This window comes from Pituophis catenifer, unplaced genomic scaffold, assembly GCF_029215685.1.
Source record: "Pituophis catenifer annectens isolate HBS135680 unplaced genomic scaffold, rPitCat1.0.hap2 SCAF_1, whole genome shotgun sequence".
Classification (NCBI taxonomy): Eukaryota; Metazoa; Chordata; class Lepidosauria; order Squamata; family Colubridae; genus Pituophis; species Pituophis catenifer.
Genome location: NW_027256881.1, coordinates 6,374,355 through 6,397,643, shown reverse-complemented (window position 1 = coordinate 6,397,643; position 23,289 = coordinate 6,374,355). Strand labels below are relative to the sequence as shown.

The window sequence follows — 23,289 nt, the reverse complement described above, 5'->3', positions numbered from 1 at the left end:
AATTTTTAAGAGGCTGGACAAAGTTTTTTAAAACTTTGAGAGATAGAAACCCTAAAACTACTTTTTCCATCTGTTTGATGGATTGCACTTTTTTTTAAAGAATATTTTTCTTTTTATTTCTCTTCTTTTTTGCATTAGTTTTGAATTTGAGCTCTAAGCACACAGCGCTTATACGCAGTATCCTGAATAACGGGAAGCGAGCTTCCTATAATCTTCTCAGCTGTCCTTACCACTCTCTGTATGGACTTTCTATCTGAGGCCCTGCTGCCACCAAACCAAACAGGGATGCAGTTTGTTAAAATGCTCTCAATTGTGCCTCTGTAAAAAGTGGCCAGGACAGAAGGAGAAAAATGTGCTCTCCTCATTCAACTCAGGAAATGCAGACGCTGGTTTGCACGCTTCACTAAAGATGACATGTGGAGAGACCGAGTCAGATGATCTGCCATTTCTTGCCAGACATTTACTGAATGGAACAGCAGTATCTCTGCTGCCCTTCAGGATGGTGGGTATGGCTATTAGACAAAGGAGGAGCATAAATATAATTATCTTAGGTGCATGATCAAGTAATCATGAACATTAATTCAAGTTTCTGGCAACTGTATAATGATCATTCCCCCACTATACTGGCAAAATGTTCTTTTTCCTCAGATTGTTCTTTTCTGAAAGCTACTTTGCTACTGATTTGAATAAGCAAGATAAATAAAGTAAGATTAGAAATGCATATCCCTAACTGCATACGGCTTGCCAACTGTAGTGAAAATCATGGGTAAAAGTATACAGTATATAAACAACCAAAGCAGATAAATTAAATTGGATAAAAAATTCCACTGCAACGTAAAACTTGTTAACACAATATTGAATGAAGGAATGGAATGGAATAAAAATGATTTTGCCTGGTCTGAGAAAAGGAATGAAGTAGGTGCCTAATAGGTGCCTCATTTGGGAGGGCCCGGCCATCCCCTATATTTCAACCATACAAGGCTACCAGAGGAAATTTTCAAAAATGACCTCATGGTTTGAAAGTTGCTTCAGGTACTCATTTCTGGAAGTGTCTAGCCTTTTTGGAGTTGTGTTCTTTTTCCAGCAGGCTCTTTAAATCTCCCAGTCTTTTTTTCCCCAGGAACCAAAGTGTGAGCTTTGTTAATTTTCAAACAACAAATACACACATTTGAGGGAAAGAAGATATTTAAATACTCTGCACGATGGATTCTACTACCAATAACTATTCCAAACTTATTCTGCACAACTGAAATGAATGGCAGTCGCTCAAGAAAACCATTAGATTAATATCAGTTAGGAGAGCTTTCTTCAAGTTTGCTTGGCTTTGTGATACTATTCTCACCCTTCCAGTCATTTTTGGCTGTTCCAAGTCTGATTTTCTAGCTCCGCATCTCCTTTTGTTTACCTCCAAAGTGTTGACAACCTTTTCATCCCAATCTCCCCTGCCAAAAAAGTATGCACTAAATCACCCACAGTGAGTTTATCAGAACCTTCCATTTTAATCTTCACCAGCATAAAATAAGATGGTGAAAATGGGGGCTTCAGTACATACAAACTCACATGGATACCTGCTTTTTAATCAGTTAAAAGTGCTGGTTTTGGTTTCAACAATGTTGGATGTTCTGATGATAATAGAATTCAAGAGCAGGTAGGGAAGAACAGGATGTAACTTTTGTCAAGTTTCTGTGCATGAAATGCACATTAATCTTTTCATCAAACTCAGATATGGATATCAAGTAGCCTAGTTTTCCTGGATGAATTTGGACCGAAATCATCTTCCTCTTTGACACAGGAATGCATGGCAGATCCACTATATAACATATTGTGCTGTGTTGCAGCTGACTGCAAATTCTGGGAATCATAGTCTGTTACATCCAGAATGTCAGGGTTCCAAGTAAGACCCCCCCAATGAAAGAAAATTCCGAGGCTTGAGTTTCCTCAAAGCTACATTTTATTAGAGATGTCATATTGGCACATCTGGGAAAACCCGAATCTGAAAGTTTCCAAGTTTTCCCCACCCAAACAAAAATTCAAGTCCCTGCCCAATACCCACAAGTCCATCACACGGCCCAATTAATGCACCGTCCCAACTGGAGATGCCTCCCAGTTCCAGCCTTCCAGGTGCAGGGCAAGATGTCCTTGACTCTCTGAGAAAGGAATGTTATTATGACTATATATCCATACGATCCCCCCCCTCCCAGTTTCCCACAGTAGTAAACGTGGCAGGTCTGAAGACCTAATACAAAAGATGGCTTCCAGAGAATCATCTCCCCAAGTTTTCAGGCAGGAATCTTTCCCAAGTCTACCAAGAGATGCCAAAAATTGAAGTTGGGCTTTCACAGCCATTGAAATGAAAAGCTATACAGCCCAAGAGATGTTAAAGGATCTGGATTCAAGACCATTGGTTAAGTGGGTGCTCCATCTAGCCATTTATATTAGATAAATAAAGAATCTAAGAGTATCAGCTGGCTAATGGTGTCAGAGCTCATGAGCATCTTTCAGGTGAGAAGTGAACAATTCTGAAAACTCTGTCCTATTTCGGCCCCTGGTTACTTTTAAATGGTTTTCTTGTGCAAATGTGCCATTAGTTTTTCTCCTAAACGCCAGGAACTGGAGGTAATAAAGGTTTTATAAGGATTTGGTTTAAAACTGCCAGGCAACCTGATAGCAAACTTATTTAAGCTGTAAATTAAATAAATGTAATTTAATTTTAAAAATTTATTAATTTTTATTTTTAAAAAACTAAATTAAAAACTAATTTTTGCTTTAAAACTTCCAGGCAGCCTGATAGGAAACTTCCTGTAACTATAAACGAGGCATTGTTAAATGCTCATATTATAAAGGATTATCCTGAAATAAAAAGTGGTAATAAAGTAGCTATTCTTTACGTTCAATTGATTAGTTGTGTGGCTTGTTCTTACTTCTAATTCTACCACCAAGTATTAATAATCTGTTAATGACAATAACTTACAATATCATGCAGTGTACTAATAGTCTTTTTATATCATTTGTTCATTTATTGTTTAATAAAGTTAAAATAATCCATTAAAATAACATTTTGAATTGCAAACATTTGAGCACCATTAATGAAGCTTATTTGAAACTTTCAAAATGGTATCACCTCTGTTCCCCATTAAGTAATTTCTTCATGCCTAGAATTAGCCCATTTTTTTTCTAATGGTCATTCAAAGATGAAATTTATTATTTATTTATTTATTTTATTAAACTTGTAGGCCTCCCTCTCTCCCAAAGGACTCAGGGCGGCTCACAACAATAGAAAAAACACATAAAATTCAGTATTCAAATATAAAAATCAATAAAATCCCCTTTAAAAAACCCCTTCAGTCCAATCCGTCCAGGCCAAATAATCATGTTTTGAGGTCACGGCGGAAAGAGCAAAGAAAGAGCAAAGAGCAAAGGGGCCATCCGGAGCCCCAGGGGGAGCTGATTCCACAGAGTAGGTGCGCCCACAGAGAAGGCCCGCTCCCTGGGAGTCGCCAGCTGACACTGTCTGACCAACGGGACCCCAAGGAGGCCCTCCCTGTGAAAGCGCACCCGGCGATGGGGAGCTGTCGCTGGCTGCAGATGGTCCGCCAGGTACCCCGGGCCTAAGCCATGTAGGGCTTAATAGGTAATTACCAGCACCTTGAATCTCACCCAGAGGGCAACCGGTAGCCAATGCAGGTCCCGCAGGAGGGGTGTAACATGAGAGTGTCAGGACACTCCCATCACTACCCGCGCAGCCGCATTCTGCACCAGCTGAAGCCTCCGGGTGGTCTTCAAGGGCAGCCCCATGTAGAGAGCATTGCAGTAGTCGATCCGGGAGGTGACGAGCGCATGAGTGACTGTGCGCAGGTCATCACGGTCCAGGTAGGGGCGCAACTGGCGCACGCAGAAATGCTGCTAAAGATCAAACCAAGTCTCTTTATTTTGGTCATCAGTCAGCAAAATGTTGGAAATATTTTAGTCAGACCCAAGGTTAGTCCCATAAGGTAAACCAGACTTTTAAAAAGTGCCATATAGGATTTTTATTGTAATTGCTCTAGTGACAGAACCTTGCAAGTCTGACTCTGTTTTCCCCCTCCATGAGAACTAGGGAGGGACTTTGTCTGAAACCTTTTCTCAAATTAATTTCTTAGCCTGGACTCAAGCATTGTTGATTTGGCCATTGTCTTGATTGAAGGCTTTTCGTCCTGTCCTTCAAAGCCATCCCTTCAGTCTGTACACCAGCTGCAGTTAGGGGAATCAGTTAGAACTGATCCCAAATTTTGGGTTTATGAGTAATGCTCCTGGAATTGGCTCAGTGGGCTCAAATACAAGGTATTTATTATACAATGTGATAGTTCTTCAGTTGGGACTCCAAAATCAGCCAGCAAAGAACCTAAAGTCCTTTCCGATCTGCTTACTGTCTCTAGCCACCCTTTCTTTAATCTAGATGTCCATCTCAGCTAGCTTTCATAGCAAGTGGGACTTCAATCTCCTGCTTTCTAGGTGCGTGTCTTAACCATTAGACCAACGGTCTCCAACCTTGGCCACATTTAAGCCTGGCGGACTTCAAAGCTGGCTAGGGAATCCTAGGAGTTGAAGTCCACCAGGCTTAAAGTGGCCAAGGTTGGAGACCCCTGCATTAGACCACCTTATCATCAAAGGTAGCCTATTCCTTCCAGGTGAGATTCTACCAGGAAGAGGGAACTGGATAAAAAGGGAAGTGCATTTAGAACAGGAGGTCTGGAAGAGGCTCAGAGACCAAGCCTGAAAGTCTCTGTCTCTGTCAGAGAGACAGATTCAGAATAATGTTAGAACCAGGATAATATAATGCTTACAGATCTAGATAATTAAAAGAAATAAGTAAAGGGGACCCTTTCTTAACCTGTATCTTCCCTATGTTCTCTCCAATTATATTCCTCTAGAGCATGGGTGTCAAACTCAAGGCCTGGGGGTCGGATCCGACCTGCGGTATGCTTAGATCTGGCCCGTGGGGCTACCTTGGAAACAACGAAACCAGCCCATGGTGCTTCTGTCAGCGAAAACGGTGCTCGTGAGGGCCGTGGGCAACCCTCCCGAGCTCTGTTTTCACTAGCAGAGGGTTGCAGGAGGCCGTCGCAGGCCAAAACGGAGCTTGGGAGCCCGTTTTAGCTGGCAGAGGACTCAGGCCACCACAGGTGCCCCCGACACGAGTGACATTCAGCTGGCCATGCCCACCCTGCCCCTCCCGAAGTCAGATACCACCCTGATGTGGCCCTCAATGAAATAGAGTTTGACACCCCTGCTCTAGAGACTGAAAGAATTTATAAATCCTCAAAGGGGTTTAGGGGTGGAAACAAAGGATAATAAAGACTTCCCCACCATCACAAGACTGGCATGTAATACTGCTCTTCCACAATCTTTTATGACCAATAGTAGCACTTAGTTGTATTCATCTAATCTTGAGAAAAAATCAGCAAGATTGGACTTGCTTAGAGTGCTGACAGCTATATTATAAAATTGAAAAAACAATAACATCCCACTGTTAAGCAATAGCAGATCATTTATTTACACTGCAATGCATGGATTCCCAGGAGTCAAGCCCCAACTTGGGAGTCATTAAATGTTCTTTTTAATGATTATATTTTTTTTAAAAGTATTTATATGGAACAGGCCAATTGAAAAGAGGACAAGATCAGCCATTTTTAATTTTTTTTAAAAAAAATCATCATTCACTGAAGCAACCTTGCCTAATGCAAGGGTTCTATGCCCAGGGAATAGGAAGACAAAAGAGGAAAGCAGTATCACATAATCCATTTCTGATGGCAGAGCCCAAATGGCCTTACATTAATAAAATGAATTAGAATCAATGAGTTAGGCTGGTATGTGTGGGGAGAAGGAATTTTGGGGAAAAATAGCCTAGCAGATTTAAAAAGCACCAGGATGAGGAAAGCTCTCTTATTCTGGGCTTGCAGAGCAAGGGCAGAAAATGAATCTAAAGCTTTCAATTCCCCAGCTGGCCCATAGCTTTATATCGTGCCAGAGAAGACACAGCCATTGCCTAGTGCCTGGGCCCGAGACATAATTAGTTAAGGGTGGGTGAGGGCAGAGATATTCCAAGCATCGCTAGTCCTCTGACTTTGGGTGCTAGGGCAGCAAGCTGGAAGCTGTTGTACCCTACTTGCTTACTAGGAAGAAAAAGCAACCGATGCTAAAGGCAGTTAAATATTAAATATTCTGCCTTATTCTCCATCCTTTTAAGATTCCTCCTCGCAGAACAATTATCCTGCCCTGCCTGAACTTCATCCACCTCTCCAAGTGAAGAAAGATGCATCCAGTGGGCTGTTTACTTTGGGGGGGGGGGGAAATGGGTAAAATGATAATGAGGAAGGGCCCAGAATTTATACAGATGCAAACCAGGTTTCACAGAATCTTTTCTGATCCGTCTTCTTTGCCTTAAGGGCCTACCAGCAGCTGTGGCTGGAATACAATATCGTTTTTTCTTAATAATGACTTCATATTACCTGCACTGCTGAGCCCCTAACATGCTAATTACCTAAGCAGGTGAAATACATTTTAATAATTTAACAAATGAACTAAAGCAGAATTGAATGACAAAAGGAAACGCGTGCTGCTGTCAAAGCACTCTTGGCCAAAGGTTGGTGAGGTTTGTTTTTTTTTAAAAAAATGTATTAATAGGATTAATCAATTTTGAAGTAAAAGCAGCAGAATTCTTTTGACATTTCCAAGGTGGGTCATCCTTATTTATCTACACCTACTTAGCATTTTAAATACAGGGTAAATCTACTTTTTTGAGGGAACGTCAGCGGAAGGAGGAAATGGATGAAAGTTAGTCATGTTTTTTTTTTAATTTTTATAAATCAGTTTATAGCTTCTTATACTGCCCAGTAATGCCTGTATCTGGTTCTGTGGATTTTTAGTGCTTTCCGTGGGATCTTCAATCAAACCCAGTTATCCAGGCAAGTTTCTTACAATTAAGTTTTTAAACTGCACTTTTTTTTTTTTTAGTAGAATTCTATTCTTTCTTGATGCAACTCTGGATACCTCTTGTAGTGCTTTTAATAATTTCTGTAGAACACCCTTTCCAACTTCCTGCTCTCCAGATGTGTTGGATTACAATTCTCAGGAATAGGGGAATTTGGGGAGTTGTTGCTCAGCACAACTGGAGACCAACACATCTGGAGGGTACTAATGTAGCAATGTTCTGAACATCCGTCTGTTTTGTGTATATTTGTTTCGATGGGAACTGAGCAAATACATAAGCTATGTGTTACAAAAGGATGTACTAATAATATATACAGGCAGTTCTCAAGTTACAGTGGTAATTGGGAGCAGAATTTCCATCGTTAAGCAACGCAGCTATAAAATGTGATGTCACATGACTGCATTGTTTAGCAATGGCAGTTCCAGCTCTCCCTGTTGCTGTCCTTTAACTGAATCCCACCAGTTGTTAGGCAGGGATCACCTCCATCCGAGCCACTCCCAGCTTGGCCCCCGTCAGGCCAGAACTTTGGTAAGGTAAGGCGTCCTCTTCCCCACACCCATCTATCTCTCCCCTCACCATATCTCTGCCCTTTTTTGTCACCTTGCACTCCATCATCATCAGTCTTCCTCCCATTACTGATGCCAGCTGCTGGCCAAGTCCACCCTTCTTCCTAATGTTACTGTCCAAATGAGACATCAGCCCGTGCGATTTGGAGCATGGTGTGGGTAGCTTTCTCATAAGGTTTTAAAAGGCCTCAAAAGCCTTCCAAAGCATCGTGAGAATAGCCTGGTACAGCCAGCAGCTGCCTCATTTAGGGGCAGGCTGGGCATACCTCATCAGTAGCGAGAGGAATAAGGTGTCAACTGGGGACAGCAGGGTGGCAGGGCCAGTAGAGCACAAGGCTAGCAGAATGACAGGAGCGGAACGCAGAGGGCAAGGGTGGCTGGAGCACAGGGCTTGAGGCAACCCTTCTCGGCAGCGGTGGCACAGAAGCTGAAGTAGAGGCCTGGGTGTGGTGGCAGCTGATTGGCATTGCTAAAGGCCTTGAGCCTCTATTTTAGTCCCACTGCTGCCACTGCCTCCAAGGAGTGCCGCTATGCAGGGTTGCCAAAAGGGCAGAGATGGGGGGAGAGAGAGGCAGATGGGAGGTTGAAGTGCTCCTTCAGTCATTCGTGTGGGCAGGCTGCAAGCGCCCTTGAATTTTTGATCATGTGATCATGGGCGTAGTGCAATGCCTGTCATTTAGGGGACCAAACTTAAGTACCATCTCTTCAATGCTGCCATAACTTTGAATGATCATTGACCAAATAGTCGTAACTCGAGGATTATCTATATAGTGTAGTGTTCATTTTTGCTGTGGCCACAAGTGGAACCAAGATAAGAAGGGTGTCAGCATTCTGATGCTGCCATAAAAAGACGAGGCTTGACTTTTCAAAGACGAGGCTTGACTTTTCACCTACTTATTTTCTCTGTAGATAATATCCCCTAGGAGATGGGATGGGGGGGGGACATTCCTGTGGGGTGAGGTCAGAAGCTGGGGAGACTGACTTGGAAGATGGCCAATGAGAAGATGAGAATTGGGGAGCGGAATGGGGGTCAGAGGGTTAGTATCGGCTACGACAAAGTCGGGGCCAGATCTGTCGTACTCAATAAATGGAATATTTCAGCAAAGATTAATTGTTTGGGAGTGCAATTTATTTGAGATGACATCGAAACCTGACAAAGGGTTTTCCTACAATGTATAGAACACAACCAGAATTTCCATCTTGATTCTAATGATAGTTACATTTGCATTAAACAGCCTTTGCCAGTCAGTGCTGCTGAGATGTGTTGGACTTCAATTTCTAAAATTTCTACCCAGCGTGACCTTGTAAGCCAACACATCTAAAGAAGGCCAACTTTAGTCATATCAAGCTATGACTTTTCTTTTCAACTTGTCAGTGTGAAGAAGGAGGGGTTCTAAATAGTTGCCTTAAATCACTGATGAAATGTATGGAATTGGTTAATCGTAAATTATGATCAATGATAAATTACACTGATGTTATTGTGTTATAAGTGTATTTCCTTGGTTAGACAGGTTTGCCTTTCTGAAGATGCAGGTTTATCTCCAAGTGCTTTGGGATTCTACCTTGCTGTTGGGTGCTCAGGTCAAGAAAATAACCAAAAGTGCCTTTTACAAATTTCAGTAATATGCAGTGGCACTTTTTTTTTTCCTGGAAAGGAAAAAAACCACAACCATTCATGTTTTGACAAGTATTTATGAACTGTACCTGCCTGGCATGCAGTTCTCCAAGCTTTACAAGATGGTTTAGGAAATATGTTACATAAATGTTGCACAGCCACCACCCCACCAGTGGTGGGTTTCAAAAATTTTTACTACCGGTTCTGTGGGTGTGGCTTGGTGGGCGGGGCTTGGTGGGCAGGGCAGGGGAAGGTTACTGCAAAATCCCCATTTCCTCCCAATCAGTGGGACTTGCGAGGCAGAGAATAGATGGGGGTGGGGCCAGTCAGAATTTTTACTACTGGTTCTCCAAACTACTCAAAATTTCCGCTACCAGTTCTCCAGAACTGGTCAGAACCTGCTGAAACCCACCTCTGCGCCTCACTCCACCAACACAATTGACTTTCAGTTTGTGTCATAGGCAGATGAATGATAATTTTTTTTTTAAAAAAAATGATCATAATAACTACAGAATAATATATGTCTTCTTGACTCACAGGAAATTGCTGGGTTTGAGTATAGTTTGGAGTCAATAGTTACCTATTAAGGTCAGGGTTGTGAGGATCCTTTCTTCAAGATCTTTAATTTTCTCTGGGATTGTGACTGGGAACAAGGCCATTTTGGCAGTGGCACCAAGGTTGTGAAACTTCCAGATGTTTCCATTGTGTATTCTTGCTCCTGGTTTCTAGACAGTGGACTGAAGTGATGCATTTGAAGCCTGATCAAAGCACCTCTCTTGAATTCTCCCTGTTAATTGTTGACATGCTGTGTCAACAATTGATCATTTTAATTCAAAATTTTTCAAGTCCGGTTAGTTAGACTTTCAAAGGTCAGAGGCAAGGTTTTTTTAAAAGGCAGCTTCTGTCTTCACAAAACAAGCCTTTAGTGCCGTGTTAAATTTGCACTGCAGAATGGGATAAACGGACAACTAGATATGAAGCTCTGCTGGCTTTGTGGTTAAGGAAGGCAGGACTGGGTTTCTTAAGTAATGAGTTTTGAAAATTAAGATGCTATACAGCTATTGCTGGCTGCCAAAATGAAGGCCGTATAAACATTCTCTAGAGTCAGCAGTGTCCCGCGAGGAACACTTCATTCATATGTTCCTGTGCATTTTTAGATTCTTCCATAGTAATTCTTCTTTCAGCAATTTGAACCGGGGTGGACGGGACGGTTACAATTGATCCGAGGTTTTCTTTCTGGAGCCTGGGAACAGTTACCAGTTTCAGTAAGTGATACTTAAGATGGAAGAGGCTTGGGCTCCGTGTATTAAAACCACAATTGCAGCCCATGTAATACCTCTTTGGCTGTAGGTCACTTCTATTGGAAGTATATATATATATATTTCATTTCAACTCTCGAAATGGCAGTTTTAATATAACATCCAGGGAAGTTATAACGGCCTTGGAGCTGTGCAAATGACTGTTTTGGGAGAGAGAGAAAAGCCAGCAAGGTATTTTGTGTTTACTCAAGCATTGTAAATCAATACACAAGAGTTTGGGTTTTTTTTAAAAAAAGTAAATGATTCATAATAATATAACACCATGGACATTTCCTGTGTTTGCTGACTGGGAGACAAGAATATCTCTGTTTTCCGCGGTTGTGTTTAGGAAGGCAGGAACAATGTGGGGTGAAGGTGCCTTAGAACAGGGGTTTCCAACCTTGGCCACTTTAAGCCTGGCGGACTTCAACTCCCAGAATTCCCCAGCCAGCAAAGCTGTGGTAAATTATTCATTGGCTGCTAATAAGTTTATGGCAATTTAAACCAATGCTTTTTAACCTATAAAACCCACTATAGTTTAGTGCTGAGGTACCTGGAGGACTGCTTCTTTAAACCTGAATCAACTGTCTCATTCAAATAAATTCAGGAAGAACAGATGGTAATCCCGTTACCAGGACATTATAAACACTGAGTTTAAGAGAAACTGCTTCTCTGTAATGTTGTTTGTACCATAGTTTGCCACCAGAGTTTATGTTTGCTTTGATCTTGTTAGATCTTCAGAAGCAAGTTAAAGTGGAGCTCTTCCAGTGAGCTTTTTTTTTTTAATTAGTTAGGACAATGCCATTGAATGGCTTATGAATACTCAGTTTTAGCGCATGATACCGTTGCTTTTTATTTTTGCAGCTTAGTGTTGCTGTTTTTCCTTTGCAAATTGCTGAAGGGTGGCAACTTTAAAAACAAATACATAAAATTAATTTGAATTTAAACTATAACCTACAACATCTTGACTCCTTGTTTTGACTTACCATCCCCATCTCGTAACAAAATCACATTTAAACCAGGGGGGAAAAGACCTTTAGCTTGTGCCCTTGATACTAGTCATGTTTAATGGCGTGACAGAGTTTGTTGCAGAAATCAATCCAGAAAGCACACACAGGTAACTGATTCAGCAGGATTCATTAACTTCTCTTTATATATAATATAACACATAAGAAAATGTACAATACCAGTGGCAGGTAGTGGTAGTAGTTACAAGCAAACACAGGCAAAGGAGAGAAGAGCAGAGATGAGTTTCAGTTTCAATTCAGCATAGCAGACTAGTTTCAGTTTTCAGCATAGCACTCAGAGCTACAGAGCCACGCCCAGGCTCCTTCCTGTCTCAGCTCCTATTGGCTGATCTTGTTACTAAGTCCTATTCATTGGCTGACCTTGTAACCATGTCTCTGTCAGTCATGAATTCTCTGAAATGTCGGATAAGCAATCTATTGCCATCAGATCACATAAATGCCCTTCAGTCTAATTTCAGAGGTTTTTGAAAGGAGTAGATTTGGGATCTTGTCAAAAATGGCCTTTCTTTTCTCTGGCATGGGTCAGGAAAGAGAGAAGGAGAAAAAGAAGTCAGAATGGGCTTTTACCTATGACAGTACTTCTGAAGGAATATGACTCTTAGCATAAAGAAGCTTGAGCATTACTGGTTTAAAGAAATAAGTTATTTTTGTTTTATATATTAAATTTATGTACTGCCCATCTCACCATTGTAGTGACTCTGGGCACCTTACAAAATGGTAAAAGGATAAAGAGGATAATATAGAATGGTTAGAGTTAGGGTTAAAGATTAAAGATTAAATAAAGACCAAGAACCAAAAAGACAGGCAGTATGGGGCTGGGGAACTTAATATTGTGTGACCATAGTTATGCTGTGTGAAATAATTTTATGTGTTCCAACAGTGAAATCAGTCAAATTTAAAAGTGGATAGTTGTAACCCAGTCATGCTTGTACTCAAATTTTAAGACTGAAAATCCAATCAATTTGACTGATACCTATTAGTAAAAGATTGATAATTCAAGATAGAATCCAAAAGAAAATGGGATATCCAAAGCCCCAACTCATCTAGATAGGATTTGTTTACAAAAAGCCCTCATTTAAACTGACCTTTTGACTGAAAAATCAAGCCAGGCTTCATTTGGTTGAAGATCTTCACTTGAAGCAGCTTTGTGCATAGCAGTTCACACATTCGATCCCCATCAACAGTAGTTAAAAGATCAAATAGCCCTAGTAGAGAATGGAACTTGCCAGCTCAGATGAAAGACTCATTGAAGTTCAATAGAAGGTAAATGATATCTATATAATGTCATAGAACTGAATTAATCTAAACAAATGTTAACTAATTAACCCCACTTCTCCACTCTCTCTTACTCCTCCTTTCAAACTGTTGTTAGTACTTTGGGGAAGACACAAGTTCATAGACAACTGCTCACTAAGTTGGGACTTAGGGCATTGTAAATGTAGACTTATCATTGTAGCAGCTGGGGTAGTTAGAAAGCCTCTTGACTGATGCAAGAAGCTCAAGGGGCAAAATATCTGTGAAAAATTGAACTCTCAATGTGGGCTTTAGCTTTTGCTGATACATAAAGGCAGCATGAAATTGATCAAAATCCTGTGGGCTTTCTCAGGCAGCACTGGATCCCACTCAAAACAATAATTGTAACATATCCACTAATTGGAATGCCAGAATCCACTTTAGGACTTCTAAATGCATTTGGCTCATTTTTCTCTAGACAGAAGTATGAGCCACACGAGAGAGCTTGAGGGAACCTGTTGATGGAGTAGGAGTGTTTCAGCAATTGGCTAATGCGGTGACTAAGTTGGTATTTTAGTGCCATTTTTAAATGTTCAATTGCCACTGCAAAGATTCTGGACGGTGGCATATTTCACCTTTTGAAAAGCTAAGCTAGAAGTGTCTGTGGAGATTCTCAGTCATCAAGATCATGGTTGGCCCAAAGGTGCTTTTTTCAAGAGGCAACTGGACTCTCTTGTTTTTCTCTGAAGACGTTTTGCTTCTGTTTGTTTGTTTTATGTTTTATTAAATTTATATACCGCCCTACTCCCGAAGGACTCAGGGCAGTGAACAGGCACAGAATAAAATACATAAATACAAAAGTTAGAAACAATTTAAAACCAAATTAAATAATTTAGCCCAAGACAATTAAAAATCCCAATAATTTAAAACAAATTAAAATTCAGTTTAAAAAGTTAAAAAGAAAGGGGAGAAAATTAGGCCAGGCCGGCTTGCTGAAATAGGAGGGTCTTAAGAGCACGGCGGAAAGTGCGCAGATCCGGGATCCTCCGTACCTCCGGGAGGAACTCGTTCCAGATAGTGGGTCCCCCCACAGAGATGGCCCTCCCCCTGGGGGCCGCCAGTCAACACTGCTTGGCTGACGGCACCCGGAGGAGCCCCTCTCTGTGACAGCGTACCGGCCGGTGGGAGGCTGTTTGTGGTAGTAGGCGGTCCTGTAAATAACCAGATCCTAAGCCATGCTTCTCATCCAAGAAGCTTCTTCATCCAAGAAGCTTGGACTGGATGGCGAGGAATGGAAGGATTTATTTTCCTTGCAGGCAGCTGGTCACTTGCATTGTTTTAGAGAGTCGTTGAGGCCACCTGAAGGTTTGTCTGTGTCCTCAGGGTCAGCTGAGTAGTGCAATTGGGTGTGGAGCCTTCTTGGAACTGCTAGAAGTAAACATGGAAATGCTCAAAATGCATAGAAGAGAACCGCTAGTCCATTTTCTATTAACAAAAAGAGCATGCCAAAGAGGACTCTTAACAGTCTGATCCACCTCTTCCCAGCCCAATTTTGACAGTAGGAATTATTCATGGTGGGTAAAAGCATCTCAGATACATTTGAGGAGGAGCCAACTAGGGGAAACTTTGGGCAGTTATCACAATTAAAATTAGCCCGATATTGCTCCTTCTTTCTGTGCGATTAAGACAAAAACAACGATCACGTATTTGATGTTTGTCCAGGGCTGGAAATTTTTAAAGTTGTGTTGTAGGTACATCATTAGCCGTGGTGGCACAGTGGTTAGAGTGCAGTATTGCAGGCTACTTCTGCTGATCACCAGCTGCCAGCAGTTTGGCCGTTCAAATCTCACCAGGCTCAAGGTTGACTCAGCCTTCCATCCTTCTGAGGTGGGTAAAATGAGGACCCAGATTGTTGGGGGCAAGATGTGGACTCTGTAAACCGCTTAGAGAGGGCTGTAAAGCACTGTGAAGCAGTATATAAGTCTAAGTGCTATTGCTAGTGCTATTGCTATAAATATCAAGAAGAAAAAAAGTTGCAAAAACCTGGCCACAAAAGGATCTTTATTGGAGCAGGAACCAAAGCTGAGGAATGTTCATCATACTTGTTCTGGCATTATCAATTTTATCTGGTGATCCCATGTTTTAGGATTATGAGAGAGGCAGAACAATATTTTCCCCCAGTATGGGCAGTGCATTTGTAAAAATATCTGTCATAACCTTTCCTCAAGACCTCTTTTTTCAGAAGTGAAAAGCTGGAAACACGTTATCTACTTCTTCTATGGAAGGTATTCTGGTCTACCAGCTAAAAATGTTTTTCGGAATCATAGTTTTCCATGACATAAGTGCATTTTCCCAAAAGCAATGTGCAACACCTTTAATTATAAGAAAATGTGTCATCTTAGCCCTTGAAAGGTATCCTCAGCAAGAGATACATGCACCATCAGCTACAGGTGTTTAACCAGTGCTATGAGGCTTGGGCCCAGCTGACTTCCTCCTACCCTGAACCTCTTCATGCAAGAGGCTGTGCCTTATGGATGATGGGGTTGGGGTGGGATTGGTTGGATTCTGTTGAATTTGGCTTGAATAGAACTTGGTACTAGATAGAGATGTTTGTGATAACCTTGATGTAACCATTTTGAGTTTGCAGGTAATTTCTGAAACATTTAGTGGGATAGAAATTGATTCCTGGGTCTTAAATTTAAATTGACTTGGGAAAGAACACCATAGTTAATTATGGGAGCAAGACAAAGTCGCTTCATCCCTTCATCTCTTGGACTAGGGAATGTGCCATGAATTGGGCTCAGTACTTTTTTCCTGTAAAGCCTAGCACAGTGATGGCTAACCTTTTTGCCATCGCGTGCTAAAAGTGGGGGGAAGCGCAGGGGAGTCGCGCGCATGTGTGCCCACACCCATAATTCAATGCACCCCATACATGTTTATTTATTTTTATTTTATTTTATTTTATTTTATTTTATTTTATTTTACTTGATTTGTATGCCGCCCTATCTCCATAGGACTCAGGGCGGCTCACAACAATTAAAATCAACCAAATAAAAACATATTAAAAAACAATTAAACATATATTAAAATTCATTAAAATAATCAAACCCCGTCAGTCCAGGCTAGGCGATTTAAACAGCCATGTCTTTAGTTCGCGGCGGAAAGTGCGAAGGTCAGGGGCCAACCGGAGCCCCAGGGGGAGTTGGTTCCAAAGGGTGGGCATGGCCACAGAGAAAGCTCTACCTCTGGAGGCCGCCGGCCGACATTGTCTAGCCGCCGGCACCCTGAGTAGGCCCTCCCTGTGAGAATGCACCGGGCGATGGGAAGCCGTTGCTGGTTGCAGATGGTCCGACAAATATCCTGGGCCTAAGCCATGTAGGGCTTTATAAGTCATCACCAGCACCTTGAATCTCACCCAGAGGGCAACCGGCAACCAATGCAAGTCGCACAGGAGAGGTGTAACATGGGAGTATCGGGACCCTCCCATCACAACCCACGCGGCCGCATTCTGTACCAGCTGAAGCCTCCGAGTGGTCTTCAAGGGCAGCCACAAGTAGAGAGCATTGCAGTAGTCAAGACGGGAGGTGACTAGCGCATGAGTAACTGTGCGTAGGGCATCTCGGTCCAAATAGGGGCGCAACTGGCGCACCAGGCGAACCTGGGCAAACGCCCCCCTGGTCATGGCTGTTATATGATCTTCTAAACTCAACCGTGAGTCCAGGAGGACACCTAAGTTGCCTGCCCTGTCTACAGGGGGCAAAACTTCACCCCCTATAGCCAAAGATGGAACCTCTCTATCGGACCGAGATGCCGGTACCCACAGCCACTCGGTCTTGGCAGGGTTGAGCCGAAGCCTGTTCCTCCCCATCCAGACCCGCACCACTTCCAGGCACCGGGACATCAGGTCGAGGGCATCACTGGGCTGATTCGGGGTGGATATAAAAAGCTGGGTATCATCAGCATACTGATGATACCTCACCCCGAAACCACGGATGATCTCTCCCAGCGGCTTCATATAAATGTTGAACAGAAGGGGCGAGAGGACCGACCCCTGGGCACCCCGCAAGTGAGGGGCCTCATGGTCGACCTCTGCTCCCCCGCCAACACCGCTTGCATACGACCCGAGAGGTAAGAGGAGAACCACCGCAAAATGGTGCCTCCCACTCCCAACCCCTCGAGGCGTCGCTGCAAGATACCATGTCGATGGTATCAAAAGCCGCCGAAAGCTCTAATAGGACCAGAACAGAGGAATAACCTCTATCCCGAGCCCTCCAGAGATCATCCACCAGCGCGACCATTGCCGTCTCCGTGCTGTATCCAGGCCTGAAACCCAATTGGAATGGATTCAGATACTCCGCTTCCTCCAGGGCCACCGGGAGCTGACATGCCACCATGCTCTCAACAACCTTCGCAAGAAAGCGAAGGTTGGAGACCGGACGGAAATTACGCATGACCTCCCTGCGCTCCCCCCACTTTTGGCACGGTGGGCCCAGTAGGCCTGTTTTCACCCTCCCCAGGCTCTTAGAGAGCCTCTGGAGCCTGGGGAGAGCGAAAAACAGGCTCCCCCCCCCGGAGGCCCTCCAGAGGCCAGAAATAGCCTGTTTCCTGACTTCTGGTGGGCCCAAAAGACCCGAAAATCAGTTGGCTGGCACACACATGCGCACTGCAGCGGAGCTAGGGCAACGCTCGTGTGTGTATGCGTGCCATAGGTTCGCCATCACGGGCCTAGCACATGAACCTTCGAATCGCAACCAGATCTAGGCATGCTTTGAAGCATGTCTTCCTCACAATGAGGGTCATAAAATCTGTTACGATAAAAAGAAACTTTCAAAATCATCCTGAGGATGGCCTGCAGGTGTTCTTCCCTTTCTTGGAGGCAAACAGCTGGAATGGATCTGCAGCACAAACTTTAAAGCATAATCTCGGAACTGTATCTCGGGCAGTTTCAGTTAAGATTCTTTTCTTCTCAAAATAAGATCCTGTGCCGTAGAAGATTTTATCTTCCTTTAGAGATCGCAATTTCTGGGCAATTCTGCAGAATTTGTAAATGAGGTATCTAGATGGTTTTTCTGAAGGGCACACTGATGACTGTCAGAAGATAAAAGCTGTAAACAAGAATGTGCAGCATTTTTTCCCCATCTTTAAATGTCATGTTGAGGATCACATTTCAAAACGTGGGTGAGACAGGACTAAGTATAATATTTATGTTATACTTTAACAGTTCTCCTTTATAAACCTGTAAAGATATTAAGCCACCAAAGAGGTATTATACATCCTTGTCTTCCTTCGTGCACAATGTTGAACTATTCACCAGGACTTTATTCTCTTGCATGCTTTATTTCCATCATATACAACTCATCACGTTCAGCAGTCAACCTTCAATTTGCGCAAAACCATTCAAGCCTATTCACTTCATCTAACACTATCTGCATATCAACAAATGCATAGTAAACATTATTTCTCACGTTCATATATTTCTCGGTGACTTGCTGAAAAGCAAATGCCAGGTTTGCATACGTCACGCTTGACATAAAAGTCACTCTGCCTTTCCATTGTCCGCTCAGCTATCTTGCAATCAGAATTCTGCTAAATGACTTCTCAGACACACTTAACAGCGTAATCCCCTTCAGGTTTTTTTTTTTTTAATTTCTTATTAGCTTTTTCTGAAAGGAAACAATATCATTATAATTAATGATATTAATAATCAGGCACATGTGCAGCCTTCACTCATACTTTAAACAATTTTCCCAGCCATAAAGAAACCTTATCAATATCTTAAGGATTTATCCCTGTTGCTCTGTCTACATCCACAGCCCTACAAGTCAACATTCACACAGAATTTATGATTTTATTTTTATTTTTATTCTTGGACAGCACCCATTCCAATTCCACTCTTCAACATGATGCCATTTTTCCAGGTTCACTCTCTTAAAACACACCTTGGAGCATTCCTGTGCTCCAGTTTCATCCCAAATAATATTATCACCTCTAGAACTAGTAGAAGTCATCCCCAGTGGGAACCCGGCAAAAGTTTGCCATCGTCCAGTTTAGAAAACAATCCTTGCAATAGATTAAAAGCTCTGCCTTGCTGAAATACCTTGAATGCCTTGAACCGCAAGATGGGCGGCAAATAAATTTGATAAACACAGCCTAGGACAGGAGTTGGCAACCTTAAACACTCAAAGAGCATTTGGACCTGTTTCCCACAGAAAAGAAAACACCGGGAGCCACAAAACCCTTTTAACATCTAAAATGAAGATAACACTGCATATATCGTTTTTTACCTTTATGCTATGTATAAAAAAACTTATTTATCTATGCTTGGCTTACTGGGGTAGAAAAGCTCAATAAATTGTGTGCCGGCGGGTGTCGCACATTGGCGGTCGTGACACATATTTTGAGTGACAGGGAGCCGCAGCAGAGAGATAAAGGAGCCACATGCGGCTCCAGAGCCACGGGTTGCTGACTCCTGGCCTAGGAAGTATCTTTCTTCTATTGCTCCTGATGACTGCTGATAACTTGTCCAGATGCCATGTATCATAAAAAAATATATAATGAGAACTGGGGTAGGTCGGTGCATTGGATAAAACAGCCTTTTCCAATGTAGAAGTTGCAGTGGCCAGAATTTTATATCTGAGATGACATGCTGAAAATATTTGAGGGGGAGGGAGGTGTCTACCGATCTTAGCAGCTGGGATGCAGAATTCCAAATGGCTCCTAGGTGGCACCAAAAGGAATATTACAGTAAAACTTTCTTCTCTATGCTGCCATCTGCATTTGTGGCCATTGGTATTTGTTGTAGCCCATATATAAGGTACAATATGCCTAATCTTGAACTTAAATCCTGCATATAGTTTTCTTTTTCCCATCCGGTTCTTCCAAACTCAGAAATCAGTTGCTGCTATTACTGAAGCAAAATGTCATTTAAAATCTGTATTTCATAAGATGGGGTTTGCTGTCTTTAAACCAATGTTCTATGGGATGCTGATGGAAAACATCCCAGGGTAGCTAGAGGTAGTTATGTACTTATTTACATAGAATTTTTTTTCCCCAACAGCCCTATTACCATATTTAAATGCAAGTATGTCTCTCTTAATTGATCTTTTTCAGTAGTTTAGAGATACTTTAAGCCTGTTGATCTCTGTGCATTTTTTTCTGGTAGCAATATACGTAGCTATGGGAGTAGATTTAGAATTAGAGCACTTGTAGTTCTTTGGCTCTCTGTTTTTCTATTTTCTCTTTTATTCTTTCACCTTTGGCCTGCAGTTATTTACATGACAAATAACAGTTTATTCCCTGACTGTGGCTGTCCCCTTTTTCTTGTCTTTACAACCCAAACTGGTCATCAAAATCTGAGATGAGTAAACTCTTTGAAGCGTGTCTCAGGTTACGTTACCTGAATTCTTTCAGAAGAAATTAGGAAAATAAAAGTGTTTTTTTTTCTTTTTTTGGAATCTAATCAGAAAAAAATATTGCCCACCTGTCTCTTCCAGTCTTTTCCTTCCTGGTCCCTCCTCCCACCTTTTTCCTCTTTGCTAGTCTTCCTGATGACTTTCAGAACTAGCAAAGTGAAAAAGAAGGAAGGATTTTGCAACATGAGGAGAAGGAAGAAGGCAATAAGCTGTGGGGTTGACTGGCAGAGTCATATATGGAGGAGATATGTTGGGGAGCCTCTTCTTCCAGCTCAGCCTTTTTGAACTCCACAAACATTGCCAGCATCCTGCGACAAAAATTTGATTTAGATCAAATCAGCCTCTCATCTCTGCAGCCAAATGATCAGGCCTCTATTGTTATTGTCCATTAGAGGAAAACAAAAAGGAAACAAAACACTGAAATTCTGAAAGCGCCTTCTCTGTTATGGGCCAATGTATATTTGGTAGCAACCTGCCTCCTTTGCAGAGATGTATATCCTCTGAAATGCTTTGACTCTTAAGGAGTCCCAAAACTCTGAAAACTCAAAACATGAATCAACCACCAGGCACCTCCCCAAACTACTCACCCCAACCTCTTTATGTTGCAGCCATTATTATACCGGCTTTCTGTTGCCTCTTTCCTCTTACGCTCTTTATTTTTCCCTATGGCCAGGTTTTCCAGCAGCGGCCTACGGACCAGTAGCAGCAGCAGCGGTGGCAGCAGCCAGAGGATCAGGTAGGGGAGGCCCTGGAGGAGACAGGGCCAGGAAACAAGCCCTTCTGTGTGGCTACAGCTTTCCATCACTTACCCTGATGTGCCTCCCCTTTGGGAAGGGATCACTAAACGAAACCACATGCTACAAACAGAGGCGAGGACATGAAAGATGCTAAGTCTGCGGAGCTGTTGGGTGGATATTTTATTTGAAAGGGGGAAAAAAAGACATTTATCAGTTGTTTGCACTGGGTTAACAATGTCATATTTCCTCTTCTGCTAGCTTCCCAACTGCTAGGGCAAGGAACTTACATCTGCAACTACTAGGTTTGTAAGGCAGTATTATTCTCAAGGACACCCCCAGTCCAAGGCACAGATATTTTGAATCTTACAAGCCCCTTAAATGCTGAAAAATTCAAGATCAGGGCATAAGAATCTGTGTCAGCATTGGATCTCTGAAGATGGCCTGTCGTAGCTCTAAAATCAGAGTTTTTCTCAGCTATTTGGCAGTTGCATAGTTCATTCATGAATCTGGAATAGGAGGGGGAATTTGTATTTCTATCATTATAAAAATCAAGAGCTGGGTAGGATAAGTGATTCCAGCACCAGATAGTCTTCCTTTGCCTCTTTTCCCATTGAATCGTGAATGCTGTGACAATGATATGTACAAGGATTCTGGAGAAATAATAATTCCCAGTTGTTTCACGCCAAGCTATGATGCTAAGCCACAGTTGAGCGTGACATCAGAACTGACAACAACCATTGTTTGTAGTTGGTCAGCACATCAGGATCCAAAATTATATTGTGGCTCATGTAAACCTAATTTAATATGATGTCTGAATTGGAAAATCTCCAACTCCAGAACTGGCCTGATGCTTAAGAAAGCTGCAGGAATGGGGAAAAGATGGTGAAAAGTTGCCGTGGAAAACACGGTCTGCTTGGATGTCGGCAGGCTGAAGCCACAGTTGGATTCTTAGCCCTCAATAGGCTCAGTCACAGCATGGCATAAGACTTAAATTGGGCTATACCAGTGATGGCGAATCTATGACATATGTGCCAGAAGTGGCACGCAGAATCATCTCTCCGGGCACGCCAGCCGTCACCTGTTGGTCTTTGGGTTCTGGCGCTCCTGTGCATGCGCGCCAGGGAGCTGCTCTTCCGTTTTCTGGTGCTCCTCCCCGTGCGCGCACACGCTCCTGTTTTGGCACTTGGTGCCAAAAAGATTCGCCAGCACTGGGCTATACAGTAGTGTGGAAATTTGAAGTGCAGTCTGGGGACTTGAATAAGTGACCATTTACTCCAGGGAAAAATGATGACAATTCTGTCCAAAAACTGCATTTGTTCCAGACACATCTTTAACTTGGATATCATTTTCAGCATTTGTTACCTTCTGCAAACTCTGGGCCAAGTTTTGTGAAAAATGTTCACCCTTTTCTTTACTGTCCGCTCATGACAAGCTCCACATTTTCCCCACCCTCCACTGTCTGTCACTCCCACTAAAGGGAGGAGTTAAATCATCGATTTACATTGGCGATTTTTTTTTAAAAAAAAAATGTATAATTAAGCATTTTGATTCCATCATGAGAGGGCTGTTAAGACTTACCAAACCCTTTTCTTTTCCTGCATTGGCTTGTTTACACCTTCAAATTCTAAGGGCTGAGCAAGGACCAGGGGTGGGCTTGCTGCTTTCACTGAGTTTAATTGCTCCCTAATCTGCCTTGCTTGCTAATCTCTGTAGAATGCCTGCTGTCTTCGGCCATTTGTTTTTTGCTAATTTTAACTGGGTAGTTGGGTCAGGGAGCAAGAAGCAATTGGAGACCACATTCTTGTGCCTCCCCAGCCCCCCAGCCAAATGGTAATGCATTGAGACCTGGAGCAAAGAATTGGGGAGGGCGGGGGTGGGGAGGCGATAGTTTTATTCAGCCCTCTCCTGATGAAGCTTGTTCATAGGTGTGGGACTTCTGTACCCATTTAGCTAGGTCTCTTCAGATCAAATTCCAACTCCTGCCCCCAAAATGGAAAGGGCTGCCAAGCATTTAATGCCCCCCAAGAGAACTTGGGAGAAGGCTGAATTTCCAAAGTGAGATGTTTAGAGAACTCCGTTCCATGCAAACTGGCACTGCTTTCAAGGCTACAAAGGATAATTTAATACCATTTTAATGTTACTTGAATAAGGGGATGATGTCCAATTTGAGCGCAGTGAGGTTGATTTGCTAAATACCTATGGTAATATTATTTTTCCTTTGGTATTTTCCGTATTCTGCTTTTAAACTGATTTTATCCTTGATGCAAACAAAAGATCTACAGTTTTCACACCCCTTTCCTGTGCTTTTTCCCCCAATACAATTGCAGTTTTATTTTGCAAAGGTATCATGAATTTTCTCTTAGAAAAGTTTAGGCGATTAACTTCGACATTCGTGGAGGTCCAATTTTGATTGGAATATTACTGTAACTC

General features: G+C 42.5%; 1 protein-coding gene across 6 annotated transcripts in view; it reads left to right on the top strand.

Moving 5' to 3' along the window:
* MSI2 (musashi RNA binding protein 2) overlaps window positions 1–23,289 on the top strand; it is a 648,294-nt gene that overhangs the window by 569,225 nt on the left and 55,780 nt on the right. For 5 of the 6 annotated variants that reach the window (XM_070932033.1, XM_070932032.1, XM_070932030.1 and 2 more), the window contains exon 11: window positions 20,796–20,858. In XM_070932033.1, coding sequence (XP_070788134.1) covers window positions 20,796–20,858 — 63 coding nt within the window. Of the gene's footprint in view, window positions 1–6,905; window positions 6,945–19,767; window positions 19,792–20,795; window positions 20,859–23,289 lie in introns of all 6 variants that reach the window. The other variant, XM_070932034.1, reaches the window with a different exon arrangement.